Source organism: Rhipicephalus microplus, chromosome 6 (genome assembly GCF_043290135.1).
Source record: "Rhipicephalus microplus isolate Deutch F79 chromosome 6, USDA_Rmic, whole genome shotgun sequence".
NCBI lineage: Eukaryota > Metazoa > Arthropoda > Arachnida > Ixodida > Ixodidae > Rhipicephalus > Rhipicephalus microplus.
Window position 1 is genome coordinate 56,009,928 of NC_134705.1, and position 24,003 is coordinate 56,033,930.

General features: G+C 47.5%; 1 protein-coding gene across 1 annotated transcript in view; it reads left to right on the top strand.

Annotated features, from left to right (window-relative positions):
- The window catches only part of LOC119167641 (luciferin 4-monooxygenase), a 105,005-nt gene that overhangs the window by 13,736 nt on the left and 67,266 nt on the right, over positions 1–24,003 (top strand). Inside the window, exons 2-4 of the mRNA XM_075865981.1 lie at positions 11,909–12,009; positions 12,733–12,870; positions 19,202–19,403. Of these exons, the coding sequence (XP_075722096.1) occupies positions 12,745–12,870; positions 19,202–19,403 (328 nt within the window). The 5' untranslated portion in view covers positions 11,909–12,009; positions 12,733–12,744. The remainder of the gene's footprint in view (positions 1–11,908; positions 12,010–12,732; positions 12,871–19,201; positions 19,404–24,003) is intronic.

Below are 24,003 nucleotides of genomic sequence, written 5' to 3' on the forward strand. Positions count from 1 at the left end.
ATATCCTTAACCCCCAATCATTCCCTAATCCACTCTGCTCTCTTGTTGTCTTTTAAGGTTGCACCTACCTTTTTTTTTCCATTGCTCACTGCGTTGTCGTCAATCTAAGCTCAAACACTTGTGGTAAGTCTCCAGCTTTCTGTTCCATAGCTAGGGTACCGGCAAGTTGAAGCTGTTATATACCTTCCACTTGAAAGATAGTGACAATCTACCTGTCATGACTTGCAAGATGTGCTCCACCCCATTCATATTCTTCTCGTTATTTCAATCTCGTGGTTCGGTTCCACGGTTATTACCTGCCCTAAGAAGACATACTCTTTTACAACTCGAAGTGCGCGACTACCTATCTCGAAGCGCTGCTCTCTTCCGAGGTTGTTGTATATTACTTTCGTTTTCGGCAGAATAATTTTAACACCCACCTTTCTGTTCACCTTATCTAACTCCGTAATGATGAGTTGCAATTCGTCCCCTGAGTTACTCAGCAATTCCATGTCATCGGCAAAGCACAAGTTACTAAGGTATACTTGAATAACCCTTATCCCTAACTGTTCCCATTATAGGCATTGGAAATCTCCTGTAAGCACGCGGTAAATAGCATTGGGCAGATTGTGTCCCCCTGCCTTACACCCTACTTGATTGGTATTCCGTTGCTTTTTGATTAAGCACTATGGTAGCACTCGATCCTTTGTAGATTTCTTCCAGGATGTTTATATATATGTTTATATATACTTCATTGACGCCCTGATTACGCAGTGTCTGCATGACGGCTGGTATTTCTACTGAATCAAACGCCTTCTTGTAATCTTTGAAGGCTATGTATAGTGGTTGGTTATATTCTGAGCATTTCTCTATTACCTGCTTGATTGTATAAATGTGGTCGATTGCTGAGTAGCCTGTTCGAAATCCTGCTTGTTCCTTTGGTTGATTGAATTCTTATGTTTTTTTCACTCTGTTAGCAATTACCTTTGTCAATAGTTTGTATACTACAGAGAGGAAGCTGATAAGCCTGTATTTCTGAGAGTGCTTGTTATCTCCTTTCTAACGTATTAAGATGATGTTAGCATTCTTCCAAAACTCTCGTACTCTTCCTGTTAGAGACGCCTCGTAAACAGGGTGGCTAGTTTTTCTAGCACAATCTGTACTCCATCTTTCAGCAGATCTGATGTTACCTGATTCTACCAGCAGTTTTGCTTCTGCATGCTTTCCAAAGATATTATTACGATGCAGTGGGCATGACTCCGCCCCGTCGTAGACGCATCAATGAAGAAGTAAATTTGGCGCGCGAGATCCTAGCAACCCTGAGGTGTCACACTTATCTGTAACTAATGCAAATACATTCCTTTCTATCTCCCGTGCATTTGTAATCCCCGTAACAAATTGGTGGACGTGCTGGGTAACGAAGCGCACTACAACGGAGCTCCGCAGTGGTCATCAAATCGGAGTTTCCGTGATGGAACACGGAACTGATCTCACGGCCACCTCTCCATCGGCCTCGGCAACGCCTGCATCATCTACGACAACGCCTCCATCGGCCCCACCCCCACCCACGTGTGTGCTGACGTATCCGAAATATCGAGGAACGTTCTGCGGCACGGACGAAGTTGATGCTGACGACTGGATAGCCGACTACCAACGTACCAGTGCGTTCAACCGGTATGACCCGACTCTCAAGCTGGCCAACGTGCTGTTTTATCTGAAAGGCACGGCCAAAGTCTGGTACGAGAACCATGAGGAGGAGATCGGCAATTGAGAAAAGTTCAAGGAAAAGCTTCGCGATTTATTTGGGAAGCACATCGGTCGAAAGGCGGCTGCAAAAAAGGAGTTGTCTATATGTGCTGAGACGTCCACAGAGCCGTATATCTCATTTATACAGGGCGTGCTGGCTCTATGTCATAAAGTTGACGACGACATGTTGGAGTCGGATAAGGTTGGCCGCGTCCTTAAGGGAATAGCGGATGATGCGTTCAACCTGTTAATGTACCGGAACTGCGCGACCGTCGAGGACATTATTCAGGAATGCCGGCGTTTTGAACAGGCCAAATGCAGGCGTATTTCAAGATCTTTCACTCCACTGCCGAACACCGCTGCGACGTCCTCCTGCTGTAGCGAAACGTCGGGGTTGTTCAAGTTAGGCACATCGGACGACCAGGGAGACGAATAAGTGTGGTTGAAACTCCGCGGAGGCAATCGATGAGAAGACAACACGATGAATTCGGGGAGCACTCATTGGGGGTTTATTTAGCTAACACAACTTCAAGTTACAAAATGCACTGGGTTACAAAGACAAAACATAGAAAATGGTGGCATACCCCTCGGCCCGCATAGCTGGTCTCCGGTGGTGAGATCCGCCGTTGACCCCGACTCCGCTCCGCTCACTTTTCGAGTTCAAACATCCTCTTTTTAACCCTTGGTCGAACAAAGAGTCTTCACAAAGACCAATCACATGTTCGGACTCGCAGCATCTCAACCAATCACAGAAACACTTTCATAAAAGGCACTACATTTGTAAAAACCTCCTTACCAAAATGAAACACGCAAAAGGGAAAGGTCCTCCGCACGTGACACTCTCTCCCATACCAGGCCGTGCTGCTTCCTTCGGCCTACTACCGTCGGCGGCCGTTCCCACGCTCGGGCCCCGTAAGTTCTTTCATTAACTGTTGCTTTCTAGAAGCGTCCTTAAGAGCGATGGGTACACCATTGCTTACCAGGTGTACACGCGACAGCGAGGCGCCCCGACATCCTAACAACAGCGCGAGAGAATATGGTCGTTTACCTGCCGCCACTATGTCTCGGTCAGGCTAAGTGGTCGCGTCCCCATGTCATTCTCAATGACACGCATGCCTGTTAACAATGGCTTAGACTCGGACGGTGGCGCCGGACCTGCCTCTTGCTAGACGCTTTTCCTAGTAAGCTTTCCCCTTCTAATCCTGAACGGGGGCGACCTTGACTGCTCCGTTTTTAAGCCGTAAATGCAGCGTGTAGGCGCCTGTCCCAGGCTGGAAAACACGATTTATCCCACATTCCATTAAAGTCAAAAGCCGAAGCTCTGTAATGGCCAGAGAAACAAACCCAAAGGTAGAAGAGTACAAAGAAAGACTTAAAAAAGAAGCAGGAGTTGGTTTTGCACAAATTTCCTGAGAAGATACTGGAGCTGGAAACCTTGCTCTCGCGACACCTCCCCCCTACGAAAAAGAGTGCCCCACTCGTTTTATCTGCAAAACACGACAATAAATAGACTAATTATACAAAAAGGTTTTGCATTCAACAAGTGTGTGAGATGTTTTAAAAAATTACATAAAACAACAGATGAAAAACAAAACAAAATCATTGGACACAGAAATATATGGGTTCACTCATCGGTACTGCAATACAATTCAGTGTCCGTTTCGTAAGCACTGACATTCTGTTGTGTGTTGTTGTTACTTGAAAATGTCTTCCAGTCCGAGTAAAGTTCAGTGTCCGTGTCGTAGCTTTCGCACTGCTGTACTGGAACACTGGTCTGTGTCCCGCGCACACAATGTTGCAAACGGAGTTCCTGACCCACTCGCGAACCGCACTCGCGCACATCACCATTGGAGCCGCACTCGCGCACAACACTTTGATGCAATCCGTGGTCATCTCTCCTTGCACTGCACTCGCGCACAACACTTCGATGCAATCCGTGGTCATCTCTCCTGGCACTTCCCTCGCGCACATCACCACCGAGATCGCGCACCTCATGATTATCATCAGACTCATCGTCCGCGTCGTCGGCATCGGAGCCCAATCGAACGTGGCAGGGCTTTAAACGCGCCACATTCACAACGTCACGTTTTTTTCCAGTTTGGTCTACCACCTCCCAGTTGTTCTCGGCTACCTGGCGCACAAGACGGAAAGGTCCGTGATATTTGTGAAGAAGCTTTGTCGTCTTCCCTTTCGCCCGGGAAGGAGTCCACAAGTACACCAAGTCGCCCTGATGATAAACAACACTTCGTCGCCTAGCATCATAGCTGCGCTTGTTCTTCTCCTGCTGACGCTTCTCCCGTTCATTTACTATTTTTCGAGCCTGCCGCAGCCTGCGGGCCACTTTCATTGCATCCAGGGTGTAGTCGAATCCGCGTTGCGCGCCCGACCCTACATCCACCGGTAGTGTCGGTTCATGTCCGTGAAGAAGAAAGAAGGGAGTGAATCCAGTCGTCTCGTGGGTGGAAGAATTGTATGCAAATAGAACGTACGGTAGGAATTCATCCCAGTCGCGGTGGTGTGAGGAAACGTACATGCTGAGCATGTCAGCCAACGTGCGGTTAAAACGCTCGCACAAGCCGTTGGCCTGTGGGTGGTATGCTGTTGTGGTGGCATGCTCGCTACCCACGAGCCGGAATACTTCTTCGGTCAAGTTGGCGACAAAGTGCTGCCCACGATCACTTATTACTTTCTCCGGGGCACCATGACGTAGGACGATTTGTTCGACGAAAGCTCTGGCTGCTTCTGCGGCAGTGGCCGCTGGACACGCGACAGCCTCGACCCATTTCGTATGGTAGTCGGTAATCACGACGATGTAGCGGTTCCCTGCTTTGGATTTAGTGAAAGGCCCAATGAAGTCCATGCCCACCTGCTGAAAAGGTCGACCTGCAGGTGGGATCGGTTGGAGGAAACCGACCGGCCTCCCCGGTGGTTGCTTTCGTGTCTGGCAGTCGGGGCAGGAGAGAACGTACTTGCTTACGTACGAGAACATCTTCGGCCAGAAATATCGGCAACGAACTTTCTCCCATGTGCGCTTGACACCTAAGTGGCCTGCCGTGGTGGCGTCATGGCAGTACCTTAAAATCTCAGATCTCAAGCACTTGGGGACAACGAGCGCAGCACGATCCTCCTGAAACCCTTTCGCCCTTCGATACAGTACACCGTCGATCAACCGAAAGCTCCGTGCCGTTCTTTTAGTTTTCCTGACAACGGGCGCATCCGGGTGCTCGAGGTGCTGCATAATTTCTTTCATCCATGGGTCTGCCCTCTGCTTTTTTCCAACATCCACCTGATCCAGAACCAGCAACGGTAAGGGGTTTTCTTCGCTTACAGGCGCGGGATCATGAGGAAGGCGGGAAAGCGTGTCGGCATTTCCATTCTTGAGGCCAGGGCGGTGTCGCAACGTTATGTCGAATTCCTGAAGCAACAGGGACCATCGCATAAGACGACCGTTCGGATTCCTTACTTTCATTAGCCAAGCCAGGCTGGCTTGGTCAGTCACGACCGTGAACTTAGAACCAAAGACGTATGGCCGAAACTGTCCGCAGGCGTACACAACGGCGAGGCATTCTTTCTCAGTGGTGCTGTAGTTCATCTCAGCCTTGTTAAGGTGGCGGCTGGCATAGGCGACGACTCTCTCTTGAGTTCCAATTTTCTGTACAAGCACGGCGCCAATGCCGTAATCACAGGCATCAGTGTGCACCTCTATCGGCTTTCCCGGCTCAAACTGACGCAGAATTGGGGCTGTGATCAGCTTCTCTTTGAGGGTTTGCATGGCCACTTCGCATGCCGCATCCCAGACGAAAGGAACATCCTTTTTGGTTAAGTTGGTCAGAGGTCGAGAAATGCGAGAGAAATCTTTGATGAATCGCCGATAGTAGTTACAGATTCCGAGAAAGCTCTGTACACCTTTCTTGTTTCGTGGCTTTGAGAATTTTTTGATCGCTGCTACTTTGTCTGGGTCCGGCCGGATGCTTTCACCTGTGAGAATGTGTCCAAGATATTTGATCTCCTGGCGAGCGAAGCTGCATTTCTCGGACTTCAGTCGTAAGTTTGCCATGTCCAAAGCCGAAAACACACTTTCCAAATCTTGCAAATGAGTTGCCATAGTCTCCGAAAAAATAACGATGTCGTCCAAGTAGGCCAAACAAACTCTCCAGAGAAGACCACTGAGGACTTTGTTAATCATTCTCTGGAATGTGGCAGGGGCGTTGCACAGGCCGAAAGGGACAACATTGAATTCGTACAGGCCGGGTCCACAGGCAAATGCGGTCTTTTGCTTATCTTCCTCCTTGATGCCTACTTGCCAGTAGCCTGATGTTAGATCAAGTGTGGTGAAGTATTTTGACCCCTGTAGCACGTCGAGAATGTCATCAATTCGTGGCAGTGGGTGCACATCTTTTTTAGTGACCTCATTGACTCTGCGGAAATCGACGCAGAAACGCCAAGTCCCATTTGGCTTCTTCACGAGGACGACAGGTGATGACCAAGGACTGTGAGACTCTCTAATTATCCCATCGCGCAGCATTTCTTCTACTTGTTGCTCAATCTGTTGTCTTTCAAAAGGGGAATGACGATATGGGTGCTGATGAATTGGTCGAGAGTCACCTGTGTCGATCACATGTTCAGCGACATGAGTCTGCCGGATGGGGTTGTCACTGCTCGTAAATAGATGGCGGTATTTCTCAATGAGCGACAGCAGTTCATCCCGCTCAGATGGCTGTAGGTGATCCCCAGTCTCTATGTCAAACTCTTGAGGCACTTGATCGTTCTCGGGGACCGTGATTGCCAGCTGTGCGTCATGAATAGATGAAGCCCATCCAAGCTTTGTTCCGCTGAGCAGGTTTACTGGCGACATGGTAGGATTAGCTATGCGAATGAGGCCTCTCCCATGCACGATCCTCGTTATTGTGCGTGCAACCTGAAGTCCGTTTTTGAGCGTGCTGTTCGGTTCGACGAGGTGAATTCCGTCCCTTGCGACCTTTACTTCAATAGCGACTTCTGTGCGAGGTTCAATGCGAATTTGCTCGTGGCACCGCACTGCAAGTACATCATTATGTTCGGGGGCACTTGAGTCTATACGTAGCCGGAAAATTTCATCGTTTAGTTGCAGCTCTTTTTTGGAGAAGTCAATGAGAAGCCGGGCTGCTCGACAAAAAGGAAGACCACCGAGTAGCTCGTACGGGCAATCCTTGACCACTAAAAACGTCTCGTGAACTTTGGTGGTGCCAAATTCAAGTTTTATTTCAGCTTCGCCAATGGGGGTGAGCAAGCCTCCGCCAATTCCTCGGATGAATAGGTCTTTTCTCGATTTGAATGAAGCACCTATTTTGTTAGCTAATTCTTCTGAGATGACATTTGCGGCCGAGCCGGTGTCAATTACAAGTTTTGTTTCTGTACCGTTGGCTCGTGTGGGGACTGTGAGAAGCTGACCTTCCGACAATGTGCCGATGGGGCGGCCGGGCTGGCCCCCTAGGCCCGGCCGTTCTCGTTTCCCGAAGGATTAGGCTGTACATTCTGATTGCCTTGGAGCTCCGCCTGATCGTTCCTGCCATCTCGGAATCGCTGCCAGCACTGTTGTGCTATGTGACCTATGCGGCGGCAAATCTGGCATCGGGGACGCCCGTCGTTGGCACGGGAAGTTCTCTGAGGCCAAGGCATTGGGGGGCGACGCACCTCGTCTTCGATGCTTTTTAGCCGGTCAGACAGCAGGGCAACCGAGTCCGCAATCGTTTTCAGGTGTCTCTCGCGGTCGGCAGCCTCCCGCGGGCAGCGCGATTCAGCCGCGGCGCAGGTGGCGACACACGTAGGAGGAGGGTGCCCTGTCGCTGCGGCGGGTGCGAACCCTACGGGATGTGCGATGTTTTGCATCCACGACTGCGATTCGGTGGAATACTGGATGCCAATCGGTTGTAGCCCCGACACACGGCTCATCAAAGCTGCCAGATTTATTCGTTGCAAAATTTGGAGGAATGCAGTGCAGCTCTCCGGGTTTGCGATTATCATCTTCTCCAGAATATCCGGACGTAACCCGCGTATAAGGTGCCGCAACCGATCATCTTCCGTCATAGACGGGTTCACTCTTGCACACAGCTGTACGACGTCATAGTAGTACTGCTCGGGGGTTTCGGACGGCAATTGAGTGCGGTTTTGTAGCCGCAAATAGGCAATCTCGACTGAGTGGCGACTCGTAAAGGACGTTTTTAGTAGCGTCGCCCATTCTTCCCATGTATTAGGGGCACCGGTTAGAATTTGAGTATTGTGCCACTTTTTCGCATCTCCGTCTAAGGCCAGATATAGAAATTTCACCTTCGTGGCTTGATCCCAATTATTAAGCGATGCTACATGTTCGTAGCAAAGTAGCCACTCGGAAATAGATTCCTCCGGCGCACCTCTAAAGACTGGTGGTCCGATGAATGGTTTAGCTTGGGGGGTAGACATAGCAGAGAAGAAGGTATGGGGTTCCGTCATAGTGGAGCTGTCAGAGGTAGGTTCCTTATATTTGTTGTTGACTCGGGGCATAATTTCAGAGCGGGACTATCGTTACCCCGCACCTCCACCACTTTGTAGCGAAACGTCGGGGTTGTTCAAGTTAGGCACATCGGACGACCAGGGAGACGAATAAGTGTGGTTGAAACTCCGCGGAGGCAATCGATGAGAAGACAACACGATGAATTCGGGGAGCACTCATTGGGGGTTTATTTAGCTAACACAACTTCAAGTTACAAAATGCACTGGGTTACAAAGACAAAACATAGAAAATGGTGGCATACCCCTCGGCCCGCATAGCTGGTCTCCGGTGGTGAGATCCGCCGTTGACCCCGACTCCGCTCCGCTCACTTTTCGAGTTCAAACATCCTCTTTTTAACCCTTGGTCGAACAAAGAGTCTTCACAAAGACCAATCACATGTTCGGACTCGCAGCATCTCAACCAATCACAGAAACACTTTCATAAAAGGCACTACATTTGTAAAAACCTCCTTACCAAAATGAAACACGCAAAAGGGAAAGGTCCTCCGCACGTGACACTCTCTCCCATACCAGGCCGTGCTGCTTCCTTCGGCCTACTACCGTCGGCGGCCGTTCCCACGCTCGGGCCCCGTAAGTTCTTTCATTAACTGTTGCTTTCTAGAAGCGTCCTTAAGAGCGATGGGTACACCATTGCTTACCAGGTGTACACGCGACAGCGAGGCGCCCCGACATCCTAACAACAGCGCGAGAGAATATGGTCGTTTACCTGCCGCCACTATGTCTCGGTCAGGCTAAGTGGTCGCGTCCCCATGTCATTCTCAATGACACGCATGCCTGTTAACAATGGCTTAGACTCGGACGGTGGCGCCGGACCTGCCTCTTGCTAGACGCTTTTCCTAGTAAGCTTTCCCCTTCTAATCCCGAACGGGGGCGACCTTGACTGCTCCGTTTTTAAGCCGTAAATGCAGCGTGTAGGCGCCTGTCCCAGGCTGGAAAACACGATTTATCCCACATTCCATTAAAGTCAAAAGCCGAAGCTCTGTAATGGCCAGAGAAACAAACCCAAAGGTAGAAGAGTACAAAGAAAGACTTAAAAAAGAAGCAGGAGTTGGTTTTGCACAAATTTCCTGAGAAGATACTGGAGCTGGAAACCTTGCTCTCGCGACACTGCGAAGATGGACTGACCTCTCATCGGCAGTATTCACCGGCGTCTGAAATTACGCGAATCGTCCAGCGTAAAATCGAAGCAATTACACCTGCTCTCTCCTGCAACGGCCACGTCGATTCGCAAGTACCTCAGGTTTGCTTGGTACAGTCGATTGTGCGGGAAGATCTCAGCAATTTGGGCTTCGATGTCTGCGCCGTTGCTCAGTCTCGACCATTTGGCTTCCGTTCAAGGTCGCCACCTCGCCCCAGGTCACCGCCCCAGGAACGGTCTTTTCCACGCTCTCGCAATCCGGCCGAATGGCGAACGGCGGATGATCGGCCGATCTGCTTTAACTGCCGTCGCATAGGGTACGTCGCACAGTACTGCCGCAACTCTTGGTCTTCGTCCCCAACACAGTATAACACTGCTGGCTGGGCCGACAGCTACCACCTTTTCCAGACTCCTGCGCCAATCCCCGACAGCTATCACCGCCTTCCACCCTTCGATGCCCCTAATACGCAGCACAGCCGCTCACCGTCGCCTCGACGTCATCAGTCTCGTTCGCCGCCTGCATATCGCCCGTCGTCCCCTTCTCCTCTACGATCACGCCCGACCTCCCCGCTCAATTCTCATCAGAGAAACTAAGCGGTGCAGCTCTTAGAGGTGAAGCTGCATCCTCGGTAGTGACCCCAAATCCTCTCCGTGTACTGCCGACACGATGAAATTTGATCGACGTAGACGTTGACGGCCTGCCAGTTTCTGCACTTATTGACACCGGGGTGCATATTTCTGTGATGAGTGCCCGATTTCGTCGCCGCCTGAAGAAAGTTTTCACACCGGCTGCTTCTGGCATTATTCGTGTCGCCGACGGAAGAAGTCGAGCCATTTTAGGAATGTGCACAGCGCACATCACAATCGCCGATCACCCCGCATCTGTTCTCTGTGCAGTTATTGAGCAGTGCCCCAATGACCTTCGACCACATTCGACCGCATTCGGTCGAATGCGGTCGAACCTACGACGGCATTCGAAGCCGCTTTTATTGGCCTGGGATTTCCACCAGCGTAGCAAAGTAGGTGGGTCCCTGCTCTCCGTGGTAACTTCGCAAACTTCCGGCATCTCCCCCGGCTGGTCAGTTACAGCCAATGACGTGCCCTACAACACCTTTCGAGGTCGTCGGTGTCGATCTTTATGGGCCCCGTCTTGTTACTGGTGCTGGAAATGGATGGATAGTCACCGCCGTAGACCATATGACACGCTACGCCGAGACAACTTCAGTAGCTACTGGTTCAGCATTGGAAGTTGCTGATTTCGTCCGTCAGGCCATAATACTACGTCATGGTGCTCCTCGTGTACTTCTAAGTGACCGTGGAAAAGTATTCTTATCACAGCTTTTAGGTGAAGTTCTTCGTGTTTCTGGTACTACACACAAGATGGCGTCTACCTACCATGCTCAAACAAACGGCCTGACCAAGAGATTTCATCGAACTCTTGCCGACATGATAGCCGTATACATTCAACCGAATCACAGAAACTGGGATAAACTTCTACCGTTCCTCACTTTCGCCTACAACACCGCTGTTCAGCGCACAACTGGCTACTCACCGTTTTATCTCGTTGACGGACGTTCACCTACTTTCTTTATCGATGTTTCCTTCTTCACCAGCAATGGCCCTCCATCACCATCTTCTTGCGAAGAATATATTTCTCGCCTTGCCCAGTGCCGCCAGTGCGCTCGTATGAACACGGAAGCTACGCAACAAGCAAGGAAGGCCGTCTACGACATCTCTCATCGTGATGTATCATTCCGACCGGGTGACGAGGTGCTGCTATTGACACCAATTCGCACACCTGGTCTCTGCGACAAATTCCAGCCTCGATTCATCGGCCCATATGTAGTTTTCGAGCTGACTTCACCTGTCAACTATTGTGTGACGCCTCTTGTCGTGCCAACTGACCGCCGTTACCACAGCACCGAAATTGTACACGTTTCCCGCATGAAGCTTTTCACACGACGTTCCTCGTCACCTTGACTACACGCCCGCAGCGGCCAGGCTGGCCGCTTCCACGGGGGGGGGGGAGGGGGGGGATCAGTGTAGGCATCTATTATGCGCTTCATACTCATCTGAACAGCAGTCAATCATCATCATATGTTCTGGCTGACAATCATCATCTTCTTTGAACGTGCGCTTCATTATCGGGTCCGTTGCGCTTGTTCGTTCCCGAGTTCACGGCCAATAAACCTCTTCACAACCAAGTCGCCATACGATATATATATATATATATATATATATATATATATATATATATATATATATATATATATATATATATATATATATATATATATATATATATATATATATATATATATATATATATATATATATATATATATATATATATATATATATATATATATATATATATATACGACATTTAGTCAGCTGCCAGCTCGTAATACTTTCATGTGCTACGTGACGCCAAACAGGTGCATAAAGAGTGTACCACGCTCGCCTCCATGGCTTCAGGGGTAGCGCTGACTGACACTTCCACGTTTTAATTCACAGATAAACCCAATAAAGAGGCTGGGTGGATAGCCGTCGTGGTATCTCAGTGGTAGAGCATCGAACGCGTTATTCCAAGGTCGCAGGTTCGGTTACTGCTCACGGTAAGTTAGCTTTTCACCCACCTTTCTTTCTTCACATATACATTACAATTGGCCTTATAACTACCCCTATACATTCCTTGCCATTATTGTCTGTTAAATCGCATTATAATGTGTCTAACACGGAAAACTAGCCTTTAGGTGCACACGTCTCTCATTCATTAACGAGGGTCTCGTACTGGCAGACTTGGTGCCGTTAGGTTGTATACGAGGGACGATTGGTCAGTGGCCATCTCGTAATAAGTTCACGTGCTACGTGACGTCAAACAGGCTCATGAAGAGTGTGCCACACTCGCCTCCGTGTTTGCCAGTTGCAATTATTGGCTCTTCTACGTTTAAATTCACATATTAATACAATAAAGTGGCTGAGGTATTGCAACCGTGGTAGCTCTCGCGTAAAGCATAGGACGCGTTATTCGAAGGTCGCAGGTTTGAGTCCTGCTACCGGCAAAATATCCGTTCACCCACGTTGCTTCTTTTTTACATTACAATGGGTCTAATAACTTCCCATCTACATTCCTTCGCAACATTGTCTGTTAGATCTGAACAATGTGTCTGAACACGAAAAAACGAGCCCTTAAGTATACAGTCTTTTCCCATATATATATATATATATATATATATATATATATATATATATATATATATTCGTCATGTGCGTTACTATGACACTTGTAAATACAAATTTCTCGCAAAAGTTTGTTATCAATACCGTTTCATTTCCAGAGAGCTTTGGACATGCGGGCACGCGTAGAGGAAGGCATCGTGTATTCACCATATACCTTCACTCCACGAGCGGGAAATCAAACCTTCGGAGGCTTTCTCTCGGAAACGCTGAAAGCATGCGAGTCGAAGACAGCTTTGGTAACACACCTTCGTTATTTGTAAAACTAAACTATCATGCCATTACAAGTGCCCTGAAGTCGTCAAGTAGTATTACAGAATAACACAATCTGAGGCTAATATTATATGGCTTAGAAGCATTATATTCAAAAAGCCTAATGAACTACGGAGTAGTGTGCTGAGAACACAATGAAGCTTGCGTTATCTTTTACTGTGGTCGCAACAACGTGCTGTTTTTCCTACTTCCAATGAAAGTGCTTGGGATTGCAGCGATCACACCCTTGCATATGCCTCCTACCCCCTCCCGCAATACTACGCCCCTGAATGTTTACACGCGATGGGAACACATGGTGTTTCTTTTTGTTTTGAGTATGTCGCAATACCGAATATACCTGGGGCAGTAAAAAGTGTAGGAAAATGATTAGAAGCAAGTAAGAGGCCAAATCGCCTCGTGGCCTGTATAAGTATTATTCTGCAGTGGTAGGTATTTTGACTTGATTGAATCTATCAATTTATAATTTCGATAAATGTACAAGTTAGTAGTAAAAAGGAGGAGGGCGAGCTGGAAGAAATCGCAGCATATCCACAGAGTGCATGATAATGAGTGGGGTAAAGCGTCCGTCTGTCCGGTCGTTCTTGCTTCCGTTCATTCGTGCTTCGGTCTGCGCAACCATCTGTGCGTCCATTCGTGCATCCATCCCTCCATGCATTCATCAGTGCGCCATCCGTTTGTGCGTCGATCCGTGCGTCCCTTTCTGTGTTCGGCCGTCTATCCATCCATTCATCCGTGTGTGCGTCCGTCCATTCGTCCGTCCATTTAGTGAACACTCCAAATACCACCATCTCATATTTTTTCATCCTATAATCAGAATATAGAAGGACCACCATCGAGTGGGTATTCCAAGAACTAAGCAAGCGGTGGCCCTCGAGCACCTTCTTTGGGCCTGCGCTTTGTGTATACTTCCCACCTGTTAACTCCTCTAGTTCATGACACTGTGGCCCAAACCTCGCTAAACGTTGCTAAAATCAAAGATATTATAACCGGCGAGTTTAATCTGGCAACCCTTTCTGGTCAGATATTGCTCGAGGTGTGTTCTTCTAATACTAATTATCTGAGGGCGAACCTCTCTATAGCGTTGATCGTGCGTCCACGATGTATGTAGCAGTCGTCGTAGTGGTAGGTAGCCACCTCCACGCCCGGACTAAAGAAGCGGCACGCGCGAATCATTTTTGAAATGAGGAGGAAACCCACTCAAGCTAATCATGATTAAAGTGATAGTTGTTTCTTATCAAATAAACTAAAGCGACAAGGATTGCTAACATAGTATTCAATAAAATGTGCCTTGAACTTGATGCTTACTCTAAAAAACTAATAACAGAAGGCCGCAGTTGCATGAATAAAGAGAAGTAGTATATAGCCTTGAAATAGAAGCAGTGAAAGGCAGGAAGTAGACACGGCGCTCAGGCCGTAAAAAAGTGTGCGAGTGCCACCTTTCGTTAGTCTTTTGAATGTCACTGGAAGGCGGTACTTCTATATGCTGAATATACGATGAAAAAATGTTCGAACATTAACTAGATGGATGGACGGATGGACGGATGGACAGGCAGACAGAGGGATAGACAGATGCATGAATAGTTAGAGGGGCGAACACCGGGGTGGACGGACAGACGGACGAATGCACAGACGGATGAACGCACAGACGGACGGATGCCTGAGCAGACGCACAGACGGACGAACGGATGGGCGCACAGATAGTCGCACATACGGATGTACGAACGAACGGACGAAGCAAACGCTTCGCCCCACTCATCATGATGCACTCCGTAGATATGATGTAATATTTTAGTAAGCATCAATTTCAATGCAAGTTTAATTTGAGAATAAGTCACCAATACTAAACTCTGTAAAATATTTTATCAGAAACGATCATCTTTTATATATACCTAACGTGCGCTGATTTCCTCCTCAATTGAAAAAGCTACTCGCGTGCCGCTTCTCTACTCCGTCCGTGGAGGTGGCTACCTACTAATACTACTACTACTACGATGACGACTCCTACTACTACATACATCGCAGACGCATGACCCACGGCTTTTGAAGCTTCGCCTTAAAAACTGCCTAAACGCGGCTTGCGGGAAAACTCGCTCCAGTAATTTTAGTACCGCTACATAAGGCAAAATACTATATATAGGTTGTTCATTACAATAATAAAACTACCACAAAATGGTACAGTTTTTCAAATAACAAAACAGCGTTGCACAAGAAATTACAATACTCAGATAAAGAAAGAACATAATAGATGTGTACGTCATAACATGCTCTTAGAAAACAAAACACTCGTCCTAATAATAACCTTGAAGTCTAGCAATGTGAAGTGTTATAAATGCTCTAATGCACGAGTAAGAATATTGGATGACGGCTGATAAAGAGATAAATATATGACACCTAGAATCTTGTATGGGCAAAAGTTATAATATTTAAGTGAAACGCTTGAGTTGGACAATATTTTAGCGCAATGCTTGAAGTGCAAATTTTCCGGACGGAAGATCCAGGCATCAATCACGGTGGTACCGAGCAGTTGATTGGCTGTTATCCGGGGTCTCACTCTCAAATGCACGCATGTTACCTCGTAATTTCAAACAAACATTTCTGTCCCGTATTGTCATAGATGAACGATGCGTGGCAGGTTCGCACTGAAAGTGGTAGCGTCAGCACATTTTTTCTCACGTGAAGCGGCAATGCGTTCACCGCCAGCAAAGCTCGAATTCTGCAATTTTCATTGTCCGCTCATCTCTCCTGAAAAAAAAAGAAGGAAAAGACAATTATGCTTTGTTTTGTTTATTACCAGAGTAAGTAACGTCGAATGATGTGAAGATTCCTTTGTATATGTAGGAAATATAATAAATATACTTTAATTTTGAGGACTTTTTCTTCACTGTTTCTGAAAAACCTTGCATATATAGCGCTGATATTTACTTAAACTACTGAAAAGAGTTTCACCATCAACCAAAACCCGAGCTTGTGGAGCCACCGATACTTTTCCGGCTAGTCCCGGATGCTGCTGTCTGTTCAGGCGCTCGATGCCTGCTATTTCCTAGCTGTCATTTATTGTCCTTTTTTTGTTTTTTAAATATTAGTCACTCGTCATTGCTAGAGCAAAACGAAAGAAAACAAATCAGTAACGGATGTTGACCCATTTAAGATTACTACACCTTAAAGACGAAAAATCACACACACACATTATTTCGTGTGTTTTCGTTTTCACAAGGCTACATTCAAACCTATCCTCTCTTCTTATCGTTTCCTTTCTGGAGGTATATTTCACATCATCGCCGTCAAATCAGTGTATACTTGTTACTAACGAGTGTAAATAGGACGTATGGCACATTAATGCAGAAAATAAGGATCATTTTTTTGCAATTTTGTGCAGTATCGACAATTAGCCGAATTGTCTCTTCCACGTAACCTGCCTGACTGCTATTTCCAAGTAAATTGATCGAAACAAATATAAATAATGCAGAGTACTCTCACCGACTCCACTGCCTTTTCTGTCAGGCTCGTGTAGTTATAGGTTAAACAGGTGGGCCGCATACCTGCGCGCTGCTTCACTGTAAATTTTCTCGGAAAACAAAAGTATTCAGTGTGAGATACGGACGCTATCTGGCAATTATGTCAGGACGCACGAACTTGCAGAATGCAGAGCCACTGGCAGGTCACTGATTGATAACATAAGCTGACCACATTTTCGTGCATCGCGTGGCTTTATCAGCACAGCTTACGGAAAACTGGGGTTTTTATACGACATATCTATGCATTCTTATTAGAGCAACACAACATATAATACTTAAGTATGAATATGGCGTTTTCAATATGCGTGTATTTATATCTTTCATTCACAGTGTTCACAAGTATGAATGCAGCCACCAGATCAATAAGACTGGGGATTGAGAAAATACCTAAACTTTTAGGGCAACTGAAGATTTCGCAGACGCCTTTTTAAAAGCTGAGCTTGTTTGTCCACGCTTCCAACACAGCGGAGTTTCTAAATCTGTTGTTAAAGGGAAAGCTCTCAAAAGAAAAAACTTGTGAGATTCCACGTACAGTGGGAATTGATGATATGCGAAGCACGAATGAGAAAGGATGATATGTCACTTTAAAATTAGCACAACTTTACGAGATGGAGGCAAGTGATGCCGTACATGACTTCCGTGAACTGATTATCATGTTTGGATGTGTTGTTTACGTTTGTCATCAGTTTACGTCACGTGATACCGAATTATGTACAAGTGGAGCTAGCGAGACAACTGCGAGCACGCTATGAGCGTGGTACGTTTTCATGTTCTTACAAGACACGCATGCCGGATTATCCTGTTTGCACCACTCATACCCTTTCGTCATCTGTTCACGTCACGTAACATAAAATTGGCATATGTGGAGCTAGCAAAACGGCCACGAGCGCTTAAGGAAGAGGCCCATTTATTCCTATGTAGTGTTGATGCGCGTACGCTGAACACAGAGGCGCTATGTTAAAAAAACGCGAGCACTCTTTAGTCTGACGCCAGGTGCGACCAGCGTCCTTCGGTGCGGCCCAACGGAAACCGGCGGGAAATGCGACATGCTGCATTTCGGCATTTTGCACCGATGCGTTATTCAGATAGCACTGAGTCTCCCTCTTTTCGGGAGCGAGAGACGCTGGACGTGTTAAAACGCACATGCGTCAAAGCAGCGCAGCGCGGCGTGCACCTGCGAGTATATTTCATTTCATTTCATTTCATTTCATTTTATTATACCCCTCAGGGCCAGAGGCATTACAGAGGGGGAGTGGTAAAAGCACAAAAAGGTAACAAAATAAAAGGAACAAAATATGGAAGTACAATAGAGACGCACTATAAGTTAGAAAGAGCCTGAGTATACAATATTAGCTACAGAATTGCGAAAATGTTTACAGTTATTAATGTTTACAATGTCAGCGGGAAGGCCATTCCAATCGCGAGAGGTTCGTGGTAGAAATGATTGATAAAAGTACTCAGTATTACATGAAGCGAATCCAACTTTGTGACGATGATCAGTGCGATGGGATACATAAAATGGTTGAGGGATGAGTCGATCGCGCAGATCAGGATGATGATACATTTTATGAAACAAGGCAATGCGTGACACTTTTCTGCGCAGTGATAATGATGGGAGGGAAAGGTCTGATTTCATAGAAGTTATGCTGGCTTGACTAGCGTCTGGCTTGGCGACGCCAGCATGACGCGACGCAACGAACACTGGTGAGCACGCACACCACGAACGGTCGAAATGTAATGTCGCATTGACAGTGGCATATATTCATGTTCACACATGACACGCATCTCATGATTATCAAGGTTGCACTAGTCACATACCTTCGTCATCCAATCGCGTCACGTAATATCGAATGTAGTACATGTGAAGCAAGCGAAATGGCTGCTAGGGCATTATGAACGTAGCTTGTAGCGTCGTTGTTACATGACACGCATCTCATGTTTATCATGTTTTTTCCTGTCGCATACCATCATCATTCATTCTCGTACCTTGATACCGAATTTTTCATAGGGATGCTAGCGAAACAGCCGCCAGTGCATCATGAGCGTGACATGTAATCTTGTTGTTATATGACATGCACCTCATGATTATCATGATTGCACCAGTCACATATTTTCGTCATTCATTCACGTACATTCATTCCAAATTCGGTATGTTTGACGCTAGCAAAACGGCCGCCAGCGCATCATGAGCGTGGCATGTTATCATGTTGTTGCATGGCACGCATGTTTTGATTTTTATGCTATGGTCTGTCGCTTGTGTTCACCATGCAATCATGTCATACCGTACCAGTTTTGCAACATACTGTGCCAATAGAACCACCGTAAGAGCTGCAGTACCATGAAATGTAAATCATGACATTCATGACATACATGTCATGATTCTCATGTTATGACTAGTTAAATATGTTCTTCATACAGTCATGGTATGCTCTACCCAGTTTGGTGTTAATACCAAAGTCCAAACGGCCAGGAGAGCTAAAAGCAGTAGGCAGCTAATTAGATAGATAGATAGATAGATAGATAGATAGATAGATAGATAGATAGATAGATAGATAGATAGATAGATAGATAGATGCAAAGTCGCCGAAGTTCTTTGAGAAATTCTTAGCATTGAACACTAAGCCGCTGGCAGCAACTCTGCTGCATCTGGATGGAACTAGCTTCCAGCGCAAGGCTGCTGTCTTCCGGTGGCTTAACGCCTGCACGCTCAAAGCGGCATCTACCATCTTTTTGTTAGAGTGAGAGCTGTATGATGCATTATATGTGTCTCGCATTTCCACAGATGTGCGGAGAAGACAGAGTAAGTTACAGCAACCTGCGAGAAAAAGTGCGGCATTGCACAGCAGGATTTCGCCGCCAGGGCGTTGGCAAAGATGATCGGGTCTATGTTCACTTCACCAACTCCATAGAAACCTTCGTCGCTGTGTGCAGCCTCCCACTCACGGGGGCTTCACTTGTATCATCGGACATCATGTGGCGAGAAGGTGAGTGAATGCACGCGCTTTTAAGCTGCCAGACTGCGAATTTCAACAGAATGTATAGATCCAAGAATCACGCACCTACTACTCGAACAAAATGAGACTGCTGCCAGTTGCGGTGACTTTTCTGAAGGCATACGTGTAGCTTGTGTGATGTTATAAGGGCAGGACCACTTCGGGAAAGAGTTGACAGCACACCAGTGCATAAATACACGTTCACACTTATAATAACTTTTCATACCACACATAGACAGAAATAAATTATTTGGTACACGAGCTATCAAAACAAATGTCTTTAAATGAAATGTTTTCACGCTGGATAGCAGTACACGCAGACACTGGTTGTTTGAAGACAGTGCGCAACATCGCTCGCTCACTGTGTTTAAGGTTTTGAAGGTCGTCTTTGTTTTTGACGGCCCTCTGCCACAGCAGCAGCAGCACTCAGCCACCTCGTATCGTCCCGGAAGCAACCTGAAGTTGTGCCAGCCCCTCACCGGTTCTCTGGGCTAGTCGCCCAGCCAAAACATTGGTTCATCGGTTGGCCAAGTTCATGGCTCATAGCAAAGACCCATTTCACCGCTGTCGATGACGGCGTGAACAGCAAACCTAGCCGACTTCCTAGGCCAGTTACCCAGCCGGACTGCTGCTCTACCACGAATGCTGGTTGACCTCGAACACGACCGTCGGGCACCTCTGAATGCACGGGTCTCCCGCTTGCGAGGCAACGCTTCATGAACTGTCGATGTCTTCCTCCTCACCATCTCACGGAACATACGAGCGCTCAGAAATCTACTGTGCCACCGCACCACACTTTCGGTTTCAATGTCTCTACTGCGAACCACACATCACAATCTTATCGTTCTTTTTTTGAACTTCTTCATTTTTAATTCGTTTCATTATGCCATAGACCTAAATATTGAAATACAACGGTGCAGCTGACGCTTTATTGAAGCAACAGCAAGATGGCGTCGATCATGAAGAGGAACGGGCCGAAGACTGATGATGGTTATTGATAGATGAGGAAGATGACGTACAATGAATTCTCACACTAATTTCCCCCGTCGACGGAAGCGGCCAGCCTGGCCGCGAATTACGCTGTGGAACGCATACAATAGGGCTTGAGACGCGAAACGTGCACAATCTCTGTCCCGCGGCAGCGTTGGTCAGTGGGGACATGAACAGGTGTGACACGGTAGTTCACCGGTGAGGTCTGTTAGATAACTTTGTAAGGGCCAAGATAGCGTGACTCAAACTTTTCGCATAAGCCAGGCGTTCGCGCAGGAGTCCACAGAAGTACATTGTCGCCAGGGCGGTAGAGAACGACGCGGTGAGTGGCATCGTAACGATGTTTGCGATCTTCTTGGCTAGCTTCGGTGTTTACGCGGGCAAGACGACGGCATCGAGCAACGCGGGACAGAAACTGGTCGCAAACGAATGGTGAAGAATTGACGGGGCCAGAAAAGAATGAAACGTCGAGTGGTGATGTCGGTTGGCGTCCGTATACTAGGAAAAATGGAGAATAGCCTGTGGTTCGTTGAACTGACGTATTATATGCATACGTGACAAAGGGTAGTATGGCATCCCAATTGCGATGGTCCGGTCGAATATACATGGACAGCATGTCACAAAGCGTGCGATGAAATCTTTCCGTTAAGCCATTGGTTTGCGGGTGATAGCTAGATGTTGTTTTATGAACTGTTTTTGATGCTTGAAGAACTTCACTGAGCGTGCTTGAAAGAAATGCCTTTCCCCGGTCGCTCAAAAGGACACGAGGGGCTCCATGACGTAGATAAATAGCATTCAAGAAGAAAGTTGCTACTTCCGAAGCACTTCCTGAAGCGATTAAGGCCGTCTCAGCGTACCGGGTCAAGTGATCAACCGCGGTGACGATCCACCTCTTGCCGTCTGATGTAGTTGGGAGGGGCCCGAAGAGGTCAATTCCGACGACAGAGAACGGCTCTGATGGACAAGGAAGTGGTTGTAGGGTCCCGACTGGAGCAGTAGTGGGCCGCTTGTGGTGTTGGCAAAGTACGCACGAGGCAATATATTTAGCTACTGTCGTGGAAAGACCTGGCCAGAAAAATCGACTGCGGATGCGCTCGTATGTTTTGTAGTAACCCAAGTGTCCTGACGTCGGGTCGTCGTGGGAAGCGCGCAGAACTTCAGTGCGTAGTGCGCGTGGTACGACGGGAACCCATCGGTGGCCTTCCGGGTGCAAAATGTATCGATATAGCACATCGTCCTCCAACTTGAATAGTCGGAGTTGTTTCCGGAGCCTGGCATTAGGGGAAGACGAAGCACCGGTAAGCCGACCAATGATGTCAGTGCAATAAGAATCGGCTCGCTGGTGAGTAGCAAGTGCTGACGAACGGGTGGATGAAGGTAGGGAAGAAATGGATGATATCGACGAGGCGTCCTTCGTATAGCCAATTTGACAAGGGGATGTGACGTGCACCGAAAACTGCGGCAAAGGGCATCGTGACAAAGCGTCGGAATCTTGATGTTGTCTTCCAGTCTTGTAGATGACGTCAAAGTCATAAGATTGTAATCGGAGAATTCAGCGGCCAAGTCGTCCCGACAAGTTTTTGATTGTGAACAACCAGCAAAGAGCATGGTGGTCTGTCACAACAGTAAAATGTCGACCATGTAGGTACGGACGAAATTTTTGGATGGACCAGACAACAGCCAAGCACTCTTGTTCGGTTATCGAGTACCTCTTCTCTGCAGTGGTCAGAGTGCGGCTTGCATACGCGACAACTTTCTCGCGAAAGGCATGGTCGCGCTGGAGCAGTACGGCGCCGATTCCTTGTCCACTCGCGTCAGTGTGTAATATCGTAGGTGCCTTGTCATCAAAATAACAAAGCACCGGTGGGGATGTCAGTGCCTGCTTGAGTTCTTGAAATGAGGCTTCGCATTGATCATTCCAATCGAAGGAACCGGTACTAGCAAGGAGCTTGTGAGAGGAGCGGCAATAGTGGCAAAGTTGCGAATGAAGCGGCGAAAGTACGATGCGAGTCCAAGGAAACTGCGTAGTTCTTTGGAACGAAAGGGTCGCGGAAAGTTGAGGACTGCGGAAATTTTGTCCGGATCGGGCTGGATGCCATCTTTAGTAACGAGATGTCCTAGAACTTTTATAGCTGTGTTGCCAAAATGGCACTTCCTTGTGTTTAGTTGAAGTCCAGCGTTGGAGAGACATGTGAGCACTTGATCTAGGCGTTGCACATGATCATCAAAAGTGGAAGAAAACACGACGATATCATCGAGGTAGCATAGACAAGTTTTCCACTTGAGGCCACGAAGAACAGTGTCGATCATCCTTTCAAATGTGGCGGGGGCATTACATAGACCGAATGGCATTACGTTAAACTCGTAAAGACCGTCCGGCGTAGAAAAGGCGGTCTTTTCTTTGTCTGCTTGGTCCATTGGTATTTGCCAATACCCGGACCGAAGGTCAAGGGTGGAGAAGTATTGGGCGCCTTGCAATGAGTCAAGTGCATCATCTATACGGGGCATCGGATATATATCCTTTCGGGTAATCTTGTTGAGCGCGCGGTAATCAACACAAAATCGTACCGATCCATCCTTCTTTTGTACCAACACAACGGGTGATGACCAAGAACTGGTAGAGGGTCGTATGATGTTTCTGTTTAGCATATCGGTCACGTTCTCCTCGATGATTTTGCGCTCGGCCAAGGAGACTCGGTAGGGACGACGGCGTACAACAGTCTGACCTTCAGTGTCGATGCGATGATGCGCAACTGTGGTCTGTCCTAGTGCCGAAGCAATGGCGTCGAAGGAGGCCTGGTGTTTCCTGAGCAAATTCAGCAACGCCTCACGCTGAGAAGGAGAAAGGTCAGGATTTATCCCGGGAGCAAAGGAGGGGGAAGTAACAGACTGAGCCTGTTGTGGCTGAGCTGTCAAGGCGTCAAGAGAGACCAAAGAAACCGGTTGGGTATCCACATAACATGACACTGCAGAACCTTGGGGTAGGCTGGAGGGGACTACAACGCCGCGTACTAGACAGCTGCTGGAAGGGGTGATAAGGACGTCACCATTGGCAATATTCGGAGAAGTAATGGTGATGAGTTGCTCTTGACCCGGGAGCAGTATGGATTCGGAAGCTGTGAAGAAACGCAATGGTTTTTCGTCGACGCGTTCGCTGCAGTGATCGGTCTCAGTCATTTCGACTACACGTTGACGGCAAGAAATTAATGCAGATGCTGATGAGAGAAAGTCCCAACCTAAAATTAGTTCATGAGCACATGAAATTAAGACAGCGAAGGTGATGTGATGAAGAATACCATCAATGAAGACACGCGCTGTACATTGGGCCGATGGTCTAATTATTGCTCCATTGGCCCCAATCAAAGATGATCCAAGGTAGGGTGTCTTCACTTTCCGCAATCGAGAACACAAGTCGGCACGCATAACTGAAATAGTTGCTCCCGTGTCCACCAAAGCCAACACCCGCACACCTTCCACAGTTACCAATAACATGTTTGACGGTCGTTCAGGAGGACTTGGGTCATTTCGCCGCGATGCAGTTTTCCCTCCAAAAACTGCACTGTTTAGTTTTCCGATCGCTGGGCAGCCAGTTGAGAGACAG